Source organism: Tamandua tetradactyla, chromosome 16, assembly GCF_023851605.1.
Source record: "Tamandua tetradactyla isolate mTamTet1 chromosome 16, mTamTet1.pri, whole genome shotgun sequence".
NCBI classification, from domain to species: domain Eukaryota; kingdom Metazoa; phylum Chordata; class Mammalia; order Pilosa; family Myrmecophagidae; genus Tamandua; species Tamandua tetradactyla.
Window position 1 is genome coordinate 14,076,513 of NC_135342.1, and position 16,703 is coordinate 14,093,215.

General features: G+C 40.0%; 1 protein-coding gene and 1 pseudogene across 3 annotated transcripts in view; one reads left to right on the forward strand and one right to left on the reverse strand.

Annotated features, from left to right (window-relative positions):
- SAE1 (SUMO1 activating enzyme subunit 1) overlaps positions 1-11,789 on the reverse strand; it is a 103,185-nt gene extending 91,396 nt beyond the window's left edge. For 2 of the 3 annotated variants that reach the window (XM_077131337.1, XM_077131339.1), the window contains exon 1: positions 11,584-11,789. In XM_077131337.1, coding sequence (XP_076987452.1) covers positions 11,584-11,681 — 98 coding nt within the window. In that variant the 5' untranslated portion in view covers positions 11,682-11,789. Of the gene's footprint in view, positions 1-11,389; positions 11,486-11,583 lie in introns of those variants that run through there. The other variant, XM_077131338.1, reaches the window with a different exon arrangement.
- Positions 11,790-12,782: 993 nt separating this feature from the next.
- On the forward strand, positions 12,783-14,577 carry LOC143660176 (craniofacial development protein 1 pseudogene; annotated as a pseudogene).
- The last annotated feature ends 2,126 nt before the right edge of the window (positions 14,578-16,703 follow it).

Here is a 16,703-nt window from a genome sequence, read left to right on the forward strand (position 1 = left end):
AGAAGGTAATTCCTTGGAGGCTATGCCTTCCCCAGGAGAGGGGTTTGGGGCCCAGCTCAGGTAGAATCCCCCCTTAAGGAATTCAGACCCCAGGGTCAGGAAAACTGAAGCAATTAAAGCCAGCCTACAACCTCTCCTCTGTTTCAACCAAGCTCCCAGCAGGAAGAGTCTGCTGAAGCTAAGGTACCACATCATTTTATGCTACTGGGACACGCAGGCAGACAAGCGCCACATACTGGGCAGGACAGGAAAAACACAGAGTCCAAAGGCTTCGAAGGAAAGTCTGTCAACCTGCTGGGTCTCACTCTCAAGGAAAACTGGTGCAGGTGACTCTTTCCTCCAAAAGGAGGCCAGTCTGGCCTGGGAAAATCTGACTAGGGTCTATAATACCTAACTAGACCCTCCTAAAGAAAAAATAAGACATCATACAGGCAGGGCAGGAAACAAGAAAATAAGAACTGAAAAATTCTGATCCATTAAACAAAACCTATGCTAGAGGTCTAGAATAACCTGAACTGAATGTCAAAGAACAGATAGACAAGAAAGCCATCCAGTGAAAGAATCCTAGGTAAAAGAGTGAAAACAATCACCAGAATAAACTAATTAAGGAAATCAAATTCCTAGACTCTAGCAAAAAATAACAAATTATACTAGGAAAAGTGAAGATATGGCCCAGTCAAAGGAACAAACCAAAAACTCAAATGAGATAAAGGAGTTGAAACAATTAATTCAGGATGTTCAAACAGACATGGAAAACCTCATCAAAAATCAAATCAACAAAATTGAGGGAGGACATAAAGAAGGAAAGGGATGAAACAAAAAGAAGAAATCGAAAGTCTGAAAACAACAAATCGCAGAACGTATGGAATAAAAGGCACAGCAGAAGAGAAGAAAAAAACAATGGAAATCTACAATGTTAGATTTGAAGAGGCAGAAGATAGGATTAGTGAACTAGAGGACAGAACATCTGAAATCCAACAAACAAAAGAAAATATAGGGAAAAGAATGGAAAAATATAAGCAGTGACTCAGGGAACTGAATGACAACATGAAGCATACAAATATACGCATTGTGGGTGTCCCAGAAGGAGAAAAGAAGGGAAAAGGAGGACACAAACTAATGGAGGAAATTATCACTGAAAATTTCCCAACTCTTATGAAAGATCCAAAAAGTGAGGAGTACCCCAAACAAAAGAGATCCAAATAGACATACTCCAAGACACTTACTAATCAGAATGTCAGATGTCAAAGAGAGAGAATTTTGAAAGCAGAAAGATAAAAGCAATCCATCACATACAAGGGAAGTCAAATAAGACTATGCGTAGATTTCTCAGCAGAAACCACAGAGGTGAGAAGACAGTGGTATGATATATTTAAGATTCTAAAAGAGAAAAACTGCCAACCAAAAATCCTATACCCAGAAAAGCTGTCCTTCAAAAATGAGGAGGAAATTAAAACATTTTCATACAAAAAATCACTGAGAGAATTTTTGACCAGGAGACCAGCGCTGCAAGAAATACTAAAGGGAGCACTACAGACAGTTATGAAAAGACAGGAGAGAGAGGTGTGGAGAAGAGTATAGAAATGAAGACTATTGGTAAAATTAAAAAGAGGAAAAATTAGATATGTTATATATGTTATATTTGTCATATCCAAATATGTTATATTTGGATATGACAAAATCCAAAAGGCAGAACGGTAGAAGAAAGTACAGCCCTTACAGTAATAACACTAAATGTTAATGGATTAAACTCCCCAATCAAAAGACAGAGACTAGCAGAATGGATTTTTAAAAAAGGACCCATTTATATGCTGTCTATAGGAGAAGCATCTTAAACCCAAGAATAAACATAGGTTGAAAGTGAAAGTTTGGGGAAAAAAGTGAAAGGTTGGGAAAAGACATTTCATGCAAACAACAATCAGAAAAGAGCAGGAGTTGCTATACTAATAGCCAACAAATTAGACTTCAAAGGTAAAACAGTTAAAAGAGACAGAGAAGGACACTATGTATTAATAAAAGGAACAATTCAACAAGAAGACATGACAATCATAAATATTTATGCACCGAGCCAGAGTGCTCCAAAATACATGAGGCAAACACTGAAAAGAAAAAGAGACACATCTACCATAATAGTCAATATTTTGGCCAAAGAACAGACTTCAATTCCCCGCTATCGTCAATGGACAGAACATCTAGTCAGAGGATCAATAAAGAAACAGAATTTGAATAATACAATAAACAAGCTAGACTTAACAGACATTTATAGAACATTATACCCCACAACAGCAGGATATACCTTTTCCTCAAGTGTTCATGAATTATTCTCAAGGATAGATCATATGCTGGGTCACAAAGCAAGTCTCATAAATTTTAAAAGACTGAAATCATACAAAACACTTTCTCGGATCATAAAGGAAAGAAGATGGAAACCAATAACAGGCAGAGGGACAGAAAATTCACAAATATATGGAGGCTCAACAACACACTTTTTTAATCAATTTATTTATTTATTAAACATAACAACAAACAAACACGAACATACCATATGATCATTCCATTCCTGATATATAATCAATAACTTACAATATCATCACATAGTTCTATATTCATCATCATGATTATTTCTTAGAACATTTGCATCAATTCAGAAAAATAAAAAGCAGAAAAAAATTCATACATACTATACCCCTTACCCCTCCCTTTCATTGATCACTAGCATTTCAATCTACAAATTTATTTTAACATTTGTTCCCCCTATTACTTATTTATTTTTAATCCATATATTCTACTAGTCTGTCAATAAGGTAGATAAAACGAGCATCAGACACAAGGTTTTAAAAAAACCTTTTAACAAAAGTTAAAACAAATTGAGTAGATTGAAATACTAGTGATCAATGAAAGGGAGTGGCTAAGGGGTTTAGAAAAAAAAATAGGCAGAACAAAGGTTAAAATATATTGGGTAGATGGAAATACCAGCGATCAATGAAAATGAGGGGTAAGGGGTATGTTATGGATGAATTTTTTCTTTTTTTTTTTTTCATTTCTTTTTTTGGAGTGATGCACATGTTCTAAATAATGATCATGGTGATAAATATACTACTATGTGATGATACTGTGAGCCACTGATTGTACACCATGTATAGAATATTTGTATGTTAAGCATGTTCATGTTTGTATGTTGTTTTTTCATTGTTGATTAAAAAATTCTTTAGGGCAGGCCACAGTGGCTCAGCAGGCAAGAACGCTTGCCTGCCATGCCAGAGGACCCGGGTTCGATTCCCGGTGCCTGCCCATGTTAAAAAAATAAAAGATTTTAATTCTAAAAAAAGAATTTTGCTATAGAGGAGTAGAGAAATAAGAGAATAGCTAGAAGAAGGGACAGGGTCATGGGAGGGTTTTTTGTTTTGTTTATTAAGAAAAGATGGAAGCCATTACAAGTATATATTACCAACAAATGCTTATTTGACAAAATTAGGACTCACATGGGTCAGTTTTGTTGGTAGATTCTTACATGCTACTAAGTTTTATCACAACATAAAAGGTTAAAATGCTTGCGCCAGGCACTAACCTAATATCTAAAAACAAACAACAACAAAAAAAAAACTAGGAGTAACAACAACAAACAAAAACCTCAGAGTATATAAGAGTTAGAAAGGAATTCGAGCATTTAGTTCAATCTCCTCATTTTGCAGATGCAGAAACTGAGGTCCAAAGAGGAAAAAGAATTTGCCAGGTTCAACAGGCTTACTGAGAGCAGGAAAGGAAAAAAAAAAAAAATATATATATATATATATATATATATATATATATATATATATACAGCTCAGGCCTCCAATCTATCTGTATACTGCTTCTTTAAAACTGTACCTACTAGGGTGAATGGGTGATTCAGTGGTAGAATGCCCACCTTTCATTCAGGAGACCCGAATTTGATTCCCGAACCATGCACCCAAAAAAAAGTTTAAAAAAACAAACAAAAACTGTACCTACTGCCTTCCCCAATCTCTTTACCTATTAATGGAGAGGTGGTTCAATAGCACATTCTGTTAAATATTTGGGATACGTGGTACCAAGTCAATCCCCTTCTTATTTAAGCTTCAACAGACACTTCTTCCCCTCCAGGAAAGGAAGACAATCAAACTTCCTGGCTTTTCATTCTGACAAAAGGGCTCCCTGTGAGTCAGGACTCATAACAAACTGACCCGTGTGAGTCCTGATTTTGTCAAATAAACATTTGTTGGTAATATATACTTGTAATGGCTTCCATCTTTTCTTAATAAACAAAACAAAAAACCCTCCCATGACCCTGTCCCCTCTTCTAGCTGCTCTCTTATTTCTCTACTCCACCATAGCAAAATGCTTTTTTTAGAATTAAAAAAAAATTTTTTTAACATTGGCTCGGGGCCAACTCCGAGCCTCTTGAGCCTCTTGAAAGAAACTTGGCAGAGACAGAGTTACTGCCACCACTGCCTCCTCCTCCTACAGCGTTCATATCCTAGCTCTGCCACTGCATAACCCTGGGAAAACTAATACCTAACTTACTGGGTTGTTACGAAGTTTCAACAAATTAAGATTTGCAAAGCATTTAGAACAGTGCCTGGCATTTATTTACTAGGCATTAACAAAACAAATTGTTAATGCTTTCTCTAACACTCAAGCTATCCTTACTTGGTTCAAACAGAATTTGCTTATCACTGAGCAACACTTTAAAAACAGATTTGTAAAAGAAGGACTTGGGCAACAATGGCTCAGTGGTAGAGTTCTCATCTGCCATGCCAGAGACTCGGGTTTGATTTCCGGTGCAAAAAAAGAAGGAGGAGTTGTAACAGAAATGAGGATTTAACAATATGAATATGACTACTGACTCATCAGTCTCCAGTGTCTTGAAGCAGCTAGAAGGGAAAACCTGAGATTGTGGAACTGTAACCCACACTACCAAACTTTGAAATCTGTAACTACTTGTTAAAATGTACTTTAAAATGTATTGCATTTTGTATATATACATCTCACAGTAAGAAATTTAAAAAAAAAATAGATTTGTAATATTTCAGCTCCTGCTGCCTTGAATATAGAGTAAAAAGACAATCCTCACATCAAACCAAATAAGTCATTGCTTTTTTTTTTACAGATGAGGAACCTGAAACACGAAAGTTAAATGCTGTTTCCAAGGCCACCAAGCTGTCCTAACTTCAGAGCTCATAAACATAACCACAAATTACAAACACAAAATTATGTTGTATCATTAAGAACCTCAAATAAAGAGAGAAATATTTTAGGCAACAAAACAGAAATGTAGCTTTCATTAAAAAAGACAGCTTTTGAAATTGTTATAACTTGTTCTCAAAACCTTTTGGCAAGTTTCCAATTACTTCCCTACTGAATCCTGCTTTACATTTTGCCTCATTATTTTCAACTAACATCCTATAGCTTTTCTCCTCTTGTTGCTGGTGATTTATACTTGTCAAATAATTGTCGCTATAATTTGCTGAATGCTTTCTGTGTAGAGATACTACACGTGCATCATTATCTCATTTAGTTTAATAATCCTATAAGGTAGTTTCTCCAGTTTGATAAATGTGAAAACTCAAACACAGCGAAGTTAAGAAATGTATCCAGGTGCCTGCCCATGTCAAAAAAAAAAAAAAAAGAAATGTATCCAAGCTAACAAAACTACGAAGTTGTGATGATTCCATCTAAAGTCTAATTCCAAAGCCCCCACTATTAAACACTATAGTAAATCTGTCCTTACATGAAACAACCAGGATTGGCCTCCAATAGGTAGTAAAAGCTTACATATGACAAACACATGCCTATGGAATCCTGAACAGCAGCAGTACTGGGTGAGGAGCATTTAAAAATAGAGTGAAGGTAGAATAGGAACCCATAACAAACTCTGAAATATGTTCTGTAACTACTTATTGAAGTGTACTCTGAAAATTATTGCTTTTTTTGTATATATATTACACAACAAAAAGTTTAGAAAATATTTAAATATAAAAAGAAATTCCCAAACTGTTAAAAACAAATTTAAAAATAAAGTGAAGGTTTTGTAGTCCCTTTTTGCAAAATAAAACCTGGGGGATTGAAATTTCAAGTCCTTAAAGATTTAGTCACTCCTCCTAAGCAGACGTGACACCCAAGGCCAAGAAACTGTGACTCACCCAGTCCCAGAGCTATCTCGAAGAGTTGGAAACTGATACCAGGTTTCCTGACTTCCTAGGTCTATACACTCTACCATCATTTCATTCATTCAATAAATATGTGAATGTCTGCACACTTGCAAACAATGAAAATTTAAGAGACCAGTCAAAACCCATATCTTAATTATTGGACTTTTATAAAGCACTTGCTCTCATGGAGCTTATAATCTACTTCTCCCTTTCCAGTCACCCTCCCTTTCTCACTTATTTCTGGGATAAATTACTGTTGAATGTAAGAAGAAAATTTACACATGCCCTCGTTGTGGGGGGAAAAAAAAGAGTACAGAAACTGCTGGAGTACACATTCCAAGAACATATAATGCTACAAGCTCAAACACTCATCTTCATGTGAATTTGCATGAATGAATATGCTCATATTATGAAAAATGGCCTGTAACAGAAATGGCAGTGATCAGGAAGGGGGAGACTTGAATTCAAGTACTAGTTCTTCCATTTACTTGGTGTAACCTTGAGAAAATTGGCTCCCTTTCCTGAAGCTCATTCATAAATGGGATTTGGGATCCACACCATAGTAAGATACACTAACACACAAGTTTACAGGGGAAAGCCAATCACATCAAGAACTAAAGCACAACTGAAAGGGAAGGGGCATGTTGGAAAATGCATGCCCTCTGTAGAAAAAGCGGCCTCTATTTAGATCCAGCCAATATGGACCTTTTTACCTTTCAACAGAAGTCACAAATCAGAAACTCCACGTGAAATCTCTGAAACATTTTTTTTCCTAACTTCATTATAAAAAATTTCAAACATTCAGAAAGGCTGAAAGAATTGCTAACATTTTGCCACATTTGCCTTACCTACATACTTACTTAGATACAACATGACACTTTACACCTTCAGCATGCATCTCCAAATAGGACATTCTTCATCACAATACCATTATCAAATCACAAATTATACCCAAATATAATGTTCCAAATTCCCCTATTACCTAAAGATGTTTTTTCTAGAAGTTGTGTCTTTTCTTGTTTGGAACCAGGATCCAGTCAAGGTTTATATACTGCATTTGGCTATGTTATGTTAATCTCTTATAATCTTAGTCTCTTCACTTGTTTTTTCAATGACACTAACTTTTGGAAGTAAAACAGGACAGTTGTCTTGTAGAATGTCCACATTCTGGATATCTTACTGTTACCTCAATGTTGCCCATTAATCTATTCTCTGTTACTAGCAAAGTATGATTAGGCTAAACATTTTTGCCAAGAAAACTTCATAGATGATGCAATGAAGTTCTTATTTCACTACTCATAAGGCACATCATGTAAAGTTTTGCCACTAGTGGTCCAAAATTTGGTCACTTGGTCAAAGTAAAAATTCTTTACTAGATTCCTAGTAGATTTACTAAATTCCTCTACTAGAAAGTTACACTTTCCTCTTCACAATCAGTAGATGATACGTGGGGTAATATTTTGATATGTAAAGGTCAAGATTCCCAACAAACTTTCACATGATGGTTTTAATATCCAGTGATTATAAGAGTCAATTATTTCATTAGGAGTTGCAAAAGAATGCTTTCCTAATTCTATGATTTTTTTTTTCATCAATTAGTAGAAAAGATCATTCTTTCATCAAAGGAGGCTGAACAACAATATCTACTAAAAAACTTAAAAAAAAAAAAAAAAAGCTGGGTAAATGCTTAATTTGTTCCTTTTAATTACCAATTTCCAGAGTAAAGAGCTGGCATAGTAGTCACCTCTGAGAAGAAAAACAAATTTATTTCTCTTTTGTTGGAATAATACCTTGGACTTACAGATATTAAGATATTCAATATTTTAAATTAGATTTTATTCTTTCTGATGTTCAAATTGTCCCAAATTTTGTCAGTTTTCTAGATTTTTAAATGTTGGCAACTAATTTCAAAAATTTAAAACTTCTAAACTATGAAATCCCTTAAGGGCCACTTCTATTATTATTACTCTCCCTTCCAGGTCTCCAAAAAGCGTGGTCCAAGATCACCACGCAGAGTCAGAGGCTAAAATGCAGTCTGCTGATTCCCAGACCCTCCATTCCACAAAGGAACTCCAGCCCCAGACTCCTCCTGTCCCACTTGGAGTCCCCCATAAAGGCAAGTCAATTCACTTTGTGGAGCCTCTATTTCCTCATCTATACAGGAAGTTAATCACTGCTGTTGTTACTCCAGAGAGCTGCTATGAGACTCAAATGAAAAAATGAATATAGAGCATTTTGGTAAACTCACTAACTTTATGTTCCCATCCTCACAGGACCCTCAGCCAATCCTTTCCAGGTTCTCCACAGAACTTAGTATATCAATACTCCCTTAGAATAACTCCTACCTCCCAGAAATTCCATACCATGACTCTGTTGTTCAGAGTCCCCAATCCATTGTTCATTGTACCTCAGATAAATCATTCCTACCCCTCTAAAAGTTCCCTCACTAGATTCCAATTTAATCCTCATAAACTTCACCCCATCACAAACAAAACTACCTGCTGCCGCCAACCCCCTGGATTAATCTTTCTGGTACACTTAGGATCTCCTCCCCAACTCTATAGGACCTCTCAGAACCATCCCAATCCTTCTAAGCCCTCAAAATTTTCTCCAGTTCAAATAACTCTTTCCATACATTTCAGAAGATAGCAGCCCCATCTATGTCTTCCAGCCCACTCTCATCATTCAATTTCCAACTTTTATTTCGCAGGTGTCTTCGACTCTCAGACCAATGCTTTCTAGCACCCACCACACCCCCCAGACCCAGCACCCCCAAATGATGTGAGCCTGGGGTAAATCCTAACACACACACACACACATATTCTTCAAGCTCCCACCCCCTCAAATTAAAATCTTCTGACCTGTCCACCTTCCCAAACCCCTAAATCAATTAATTCTATATACTATACTCCCCCACATCACATAATTCTCCATTATCCCAAATTCACCTCTGAACTCAACCACTTACACATTTCCATGAAGATGTTTATTATCTAAAATTTATGCCCAGAAACTTAACCCCACAAAGGATAGATCAAGCCTACTTAAAATTTAGGCCTAAGAGTCACCCCCAAGAGAGCCTCTTTTGTTGCTCAGATGTGGCCTTTCTCTCCAGCCAACACGGCAAGCAAACTCACCACCCTCCCCCTGTCTACGTGGGATATGATTCCCAGGGGTGCGGACCTTCCTCGCAACGTGGGACAGAAATCCTGGAATGAGCTGAGACTCAGCATCACGGGATTGAGAAAAACCCTAGAATGAGCTGAGACTCAGCATCAAGGGAATGAGAAAACCTTCTCCACCAAAAGGGGGAAGAGGGAAATGAGACAAAGTGTCAATGGTTGAGAGATTCCAAACAAACTCAAGAGGTTATCCTGGAGGTTATTCTTACGCATTAAGTAAATATCACCTTGTTATCCAAGATGTAATGGAGAGGCTGGAGGAAACTGCCTGAAAATGTATAGCTGTGTTCCAGGAGCCATGTTTCTTGAAGATGACTGTATAATGATAGAGCTTTCACAATGTGACTGTGTGATTGTGAAAACCTTGTGTCTGATGCTCCTTTTATCTACCTTGTCAACAGATGAGTAGAACATATGGAATAAAAATAAATAATGGGGGAACAAATGTTAAAATAAATTGTTTGAAATGCTAGTGATCAATGAAAGTGAGGGGTCAGGGGTATGGTATGTATAATCTTTTTTTTTCTGTTTTCGTTTTATTTTTTTCTGTTGTCTTTTTATTTCTTTTTCTGAATTGATGCAAATGTTCTAAGAAATGATGAATATGCAACTATGTGATGATATTGTGAATTACTGATTATATATGTAGAATGGAATGATCATATGTTGATGTTTTTGTTCATTTGTTGTCAATTTTTTTTATTAATAAATTAATTAATTTAAAAAAATTATGCCCAAAAGATAACTCCTGATTCTTCCATCAGATGACTTTTCTTCATCTCAGTAACTGGTAATTTAATCTTTCCAACTCCTCAAGCCAAAAACCTTGAAGTTATCCTTGACTTTTGCTTCTTATGCCCCCAATCCAACCCTTCCACAAATCTTGTCCCCTACCTTCAAAATACATGGATACACATGTCTCCTTTTCTAGAGTCCCAAGCTATCATTCTGTCTCACATGGATTGTTGCAGCAGTTTCCTACCTGGTATCCACATTTTCATTTCTGTCCACTTTAACTCGCTCTCCACAGAGCAAGAGTAGGATCCTTTTGAAGCACAAATCAGATTAAAAAAAAAACAAAAAAATTCTCCAACTGTCACTCAGAACACTTAGAATAAAAACTACTTCTCTCTAATTCAGTTCCCTCCACCCAGTTCTCTGATTTGCCAAGCATGAACTGACCTCTAGGTTTTTGCACTTGCTGTTCTCTATGCCAGGAAGTTCCTCTTCCAGCTGGCCACAGAGCCTTTTCTCTCCCTTCATTCAGATCTGAAGTTCAATGTTACCTCTTCAGAGGTCTTCCTTGATCACCCTATCAAAATAGCTAGCACATCCCACCATCTTTAACTGATCCCCTCGAACTACTTATTTTTCTCCATAGCACTTGCACTACCCTACATCATATATTTGTTTATTGTCTTCCCCATCAGAGTACAAGGTTCATGTGTGCAAGAAATCTGTTTAGTCCAGTGATGGGTACTCAATGGGTAGAATAGGGCCTGGTGCAGGTGTTAAATAATTCTTTGAATCAATCGCCACAGTCAGAGACATCTTTCCCCAAATAACTACACCTCAATCCCAAAGGAATGCCCATCGGCTTCCCTCCGGGACACCCCCATACCCAAACATAAGCAACTTCTTCAGGTACCTCCACTGCCCTGGGGTCTCCGAGCCTCTCAAGACTCCCACTTAAGCCAACTTGCTCCAAAATTCCTTCAAAACGCGTTTTCTTACAGGCTGGCCCACCCCTCGGGACGCACAAGAATGTAAGCTGTCTGTTCAGTTCGCCAGTCTCCTCCACCAGCACAAACCAGCTCCCGCTATCTACGAATGAATGAACGAACGAACGCCCTACCCACCCATCATTCTTTCCCTGTATCTCCCATCCCCGACCTAAATATGACCACCACCCCTTTCGTGCGTCCAAGTCCCTCAATTTGAATCCTCCTGGTTCAAACCTCTCCACACCCGGTTTCATAAGCTTCAATCCCTCGGAATGGGCCTCCCACCACCCTGAGACGTGCCCGCTTCACATACCTCAAAGGAACATCCCAGTCAACCCCTCCAGTCTTCTCACGAGCCCTAACCATCCCCGGGCACATAATTCCCGCCACGTCTCTTGAAAAGAGACCCTCACGCGCCCTCAGGGCCGCGAACGCCTCAGACAAGACGCCCCCACTCCGCCCCACCCCCTCTAGACTCCCGGCAACTCAGGCGGCACCCGCCCTGACCGTTTCTGGGCCTCCAATCCCCAGAGGCGAATTTGCCGGTCGTACTGTGCCGCCTCCTCCTCGCTGATGCCGCCACCTGCTTCCTCCTTCTCCACCATGGCGCTGGCTCTCGCTGCCTCGGCCCGGGTCACACACAAACCAAACGCCCAACAGACCGCGCGCCGCCAACCGCCACCGGTCCGGCGTTCTGTCTGCGTCTGCGCCTGCGCCAGAGGGCCGCGCCTGCGCAGTGTCTGCTCCGCGGCCGGGTCCCGCTAGCAGAGTCTGGACTACTCCCACCGCACCCGCCTCAAAGGCGGGCCAGCGACTAGCAGTCACGTGACGGAAACTCCAGCCAATCCTGTCAAAATATGGCCCCGTGGATGGCCCCACGGGGTGCCCATGTGGTCATTTAGGAGACTCTTTTGCTTTAGCAAGTATTTACAGAGGCCCCGCTGCGTTCTCCGCATTGGAGTGTTATGAAAGAGAATGGTGAATAAAATAGACGAAGCCCCGCCCTCATGGAGCTTATATCAAATTGATGTGGGCCAAAAGAAAAAAGATCTGAAGGAACTGAGGGAGCAATCCATGGGAATAACTGGGAGATGGAGGATTGGAGTGCAAAGGCCCTGAAACTGGATTGGCTGGCATGGTTGAGGAACTGAGAAGAGGGAAGGGTGCATGGGGCAGAGTGATAGAGTAGTAAGAGATGAAATCCAAGAGGAAGCAGATGGGGAATCATGTAGGGCCTTGTTGGCTAATGACAAGTAATGTTTATTTTCCGTGGGCAAGATGCCTTTGTTAGTCATTGAACAAAATACTTATTGAGTACTTATGTGTCAGCCACTGATCTCTGTGCTAGGGGTTAGCGAGAGAGCTGAGAGGAAAACAGCTGTGCTGACCGGAAGTTTAAATGGGCTTTACTAGGTTATTTCTCTAATGCTTATAAGGGCTTTGAAACGTAGGTTCTTTAATATTCCCCATAACTGAGGTGTTTCAGTTCCAGAAATGCTGAGTATTAGTAGCTTAACCAAAGTCTTACACTTGAGGAGTAGCGAAAGTAGGAGTGAAACCAGGTCTTGCGGCTCCAGGCCCCCACGCCGCCTTACCGACCACTTGGAACTCTACGCATGCGCACAGGGCTGTCACCGCCCTCTTCCGACCACGGGGCGCTCTGCACGTCGCGCTCTGCGCATGCGCACAAGGCTGTGGCCGCTCTATCTGCCATCGCTGCAGTTCTGTGATTTTTCTGCCTTGGTCTTTGTGGGTCCTGTGGGTTGAGCGGCAGCGACATGGAGGAATTCGACTCCGAAGACTTCCCCACTTTAGAAGAAGACGAGGATTACGTGCCTTCAGGTGAGGAGTACAGTAATGATGTTGTAAATGAATTAGTCAAGGAAGATGAAGTGGGTGGTGCAGTGCGGACACAGAAAACCGAGGGGGAAATAAAGAATGCCTCAGAGCACTCCGGCCCGGAAGAGGAAACAAGGTGGCCTCTCATTAGAAGGCAAGGAAGAGGATTCCAAAGCAAAATCTGGAGAAAGTAGCAGGGAGGAGGAAGACACAGCTGCAGAGCAGGAAAAAGGCATTGGTCAGAGGATGCAAGAAAAAAGGAGGGTGAACGCTGGTCAGCTTCCTCAGTGATGTGGGACCAAAATCAAAAGTGCCTGCAAGTACACAAGTTAAGAGAGCAGAAGTGACTGAAGAGATGAGTCCAAGTAAATTGTTCAGATCGGAAGAGCTGAAGAAACCTAAAGACATAGAAAAGGTTAAAATCACCAATTTATCTGATTTTTGCTGGTGAAGAAGTCAGGTTGACTAAGGAAGTAGAGGCTGCATCCAAAGAAGCCTAAATCCTTCAAACAAAACGAGAAGGAAAAACCTCGGGTTTTGTCCATTCACTACTGCCCTCACCCCCTGCAGGGTCAGGAATTGTGCAGCCATCACTGTAATCATTTTTATCATCCCACAAAGCAACCCTGGATCAGTAAGATTTGCCGCAATCAAAGATGGCAGTGTGACATATTTAAGGGCTCCAGCCCCTCATCAGAAGCTCTGAACAATCAACAAGAACTGACAGAAACATCATTCTGAAAACTCCAGAAAGTAATTAAATGACTGTAGGAATAGAGCTAGTGCCATAATCAAGAAAAGGGCCACAGGGGGTGCAAGGGTAGTTCAGTGGTAGAATTCTCACCCGCCATGCGGGAGACCAGGGCTCAATTCCCGGCCCATGCACTTCCCAAACAAACCAGCAAACAAATGGAAAAGCCAAACAAAACAAATCGACAAATGGTGCTGCAATAAAGGGGAACATACATGGAAAAAGAATGAAATGTGACCCCCGCCATACAGCATACAAAAAAAGAAAAGGGTCACTTAAGAGTAGTAGAATCTTGTACCACTCAGGCTGGTCCTTTTTCCCCGTTCCCGCTTACCACCTTGACTCAGACCCAGCCCTCGCTGCCAGTGCCAATCCCTGGTCCAGGATCCGGAGGGAGCAGAGTAATCCTTATGCACATACTGAAGCATGTTGTCTGACCCAATCTGTCTGATGGTGGCCTGAGAGACTCACTGTCCCAGAATTATCCCACATATCAAAAATAGCTAACACACTCTCCTACAGAATGCTGTGGGAGATCATTCAAGTCATGCTGCCTGGGGCTAGGGATTGCTAGTCATAAGACTTAACAGTGCAGTGCTGGAGACCTTAGGGAGGAGGAAAATTTGGATCCCTGTAAACTATAAAATTCCTAGAGCCACACATGCAAGCCCATGACAAGATGCTTTGAGCAGAAAGGAGGCCTTTATGCTTTGGTCTAGAGCTATTCTTTAAATTCATTGTATGGATAAACCTTGAAGGAGAGCACTGGCACAGGTCAATCTGAAAAGACTGGAAAAGATGTCTTGTTTTGTTTTGTTAGCTCCTGGCATCCCAGGAAAGCTCTGTCATAATACTAGCAGCATACAAACTGAAGAAACAGACGCCTCGGAGTCTTAAGTTCCAGTGATGACGCATACCGAATATCAAAATGTCCAAGTTTCAATGTTACAAAACATTAAAAAAAAAAAAAAAAAAAAAAAAGAGGTGATAGACCAGGCAAAGGAGAAAACTGGAGCATTAGAAACCAGTTTGCAATGAGGAGGACCAGATCTGGGGCATATTAGACAAAGACTTCTTTTTAAATTGTCCTAAATTTAAAAAAAAAAAAAAAATTCTTGTGCTGGTTTGAAAGGAAGTATGCTCACTAGAAAAGCCATGTTTTAATCAAAATATCATTTCGTAAAGGTAGAATGATCTCTATTCAATACTGTATGTTTGAAACTGTAATCATCATCTCCCTGGATGATGTGATTTAGTCAAGAGTGGTTATTAAACTGGATTAGGGGACGACATGTCTTCACCCATTTGGGTGGGTCTTGATTGGTTTATTGGAGTCCTATAAAAGAGGAAATAATTTGGAGAATGAGAGATTCAGAACAGCACCACAAAGCAGAGTCCACCAGCCAGCGACCTTTGGAAATGAAGAAGGAAAACGCCTCCCAGGGAGCTTCATGAAATAGGAAGCCAGGAGACAAAGATAGCAGATGATGCCGTGTTCACCATGTTCCTTTCCAGCCGAGAGAAACCCTGACTGTGTTTGCCATGTGCCTTCTCACTTGAGAGAGAAACCCTGAACTTCATCGGCCTTCTTGAACCAAGGTATCTTTCCCTGGATGCCTTAGATTGGACATTTCTATAGAGTTGTTTTAATTGAGGCATTTTCTCAGCCTTAGAACTGTAAACTAGCAACTTATTAAATTCTTTTTAAAAGGCATTTCCGTTTCTGGTATATTGCATTCCGGCAGCTAGCAAACTAGAACAATTCCTAAATATGCTCAAAGAGTTAAAGGAAATATGGACCAAAAAAAATTTTTTTAATCAGGAAAATGATAGGTGACTACAAAGAGAATAGCAACAGAGATCATCAAAATTGTAAAAAGGATCTAAACAGAGCTGAAGACCTCAGGAACAGAAATGAAAATTTCCCCAGCAACAGCAGATTGGAGCTGACAGAATAAGGAATCAGATAATAAGATAAGACTATTGAAATTGGTCAATGTGAGGTGCAGAGAGAAAAAAAAAAAAGGAAAGAAAGTGAACAGAACTGGAGGAACCTGTCTGCCAAAACTGTCTTTCAAAAATGAAAGAGATTTGGATTCTTTTCTCACTTTTTTTTTTCTTGAAGTAATGAAAATGTTCAGAACTTGATGTGTTTGATGAATGCACAACTCTGTGATCATAGTGTGAACCATTGATTGAACACTTTGTATGATTATATGTTATGTGAATATATCTCAATAAAATTGCATTAGAAAAGAGAAGAGCCCACAGGCTTCATCAGAAGGTTATATGGCCTGTGGAATACCAAGCGCCTACTGCATGCTCTGATCTTTCCCCCAGAGGTGCATGTGCTGTGGACCTCAGAGGTGGATATATCATCCCATTTTACAGATGAGAACTATGGGATATCAGCTCATGCAAGGTCACAGTTTCATTCAAAAATCATTTGCCACAGTACCTACTCTTTTGGTTATAAAATAGATAGCCAAATTTGTGATACTGTCACAAATGATGTAAAAACCTAGAGACTTAAAACAGTACCAAACCTTATCTCTCACAGTTTCTGGGCCAAGAATTCAGAGCAGCTTGGCTGGTAGTTCCGGTTTGGAGTCTTTCCTGAGAGGACAGTCAGATGGCAGCTGGGGTTTCAGTCATCTGACAACTCAGGGTTGGAAGATTCCCTTCCAAGGTAATTCGCTCACATAATTGGTAAATCCTGTTAACCAGGAGCCTCAGTTCTTCTCCACATGAGCCTCTCCACCAACCTGCTTGAAGGTTTTTACAGCATGGCAGCTGGCATCCCCCAGAACAGGAGATCCAAGAGAACAAGCTGGAAGCAGCAATGCCTTTTATGATTCAGCCTTGAAAGTCACACTGTCACTTGTTCAAAATCCTGTTGGTCACACTGGCCACCTCTATTCATTGGTGTGAGGGGACCACACAGAGCGTGAACACCAGAGACGGGGCAAGAATCATTTGGGGACACTCTTACAGGCTGGTTACATCTCCTGTGCACCATACCTGTGAAAATAAGGCA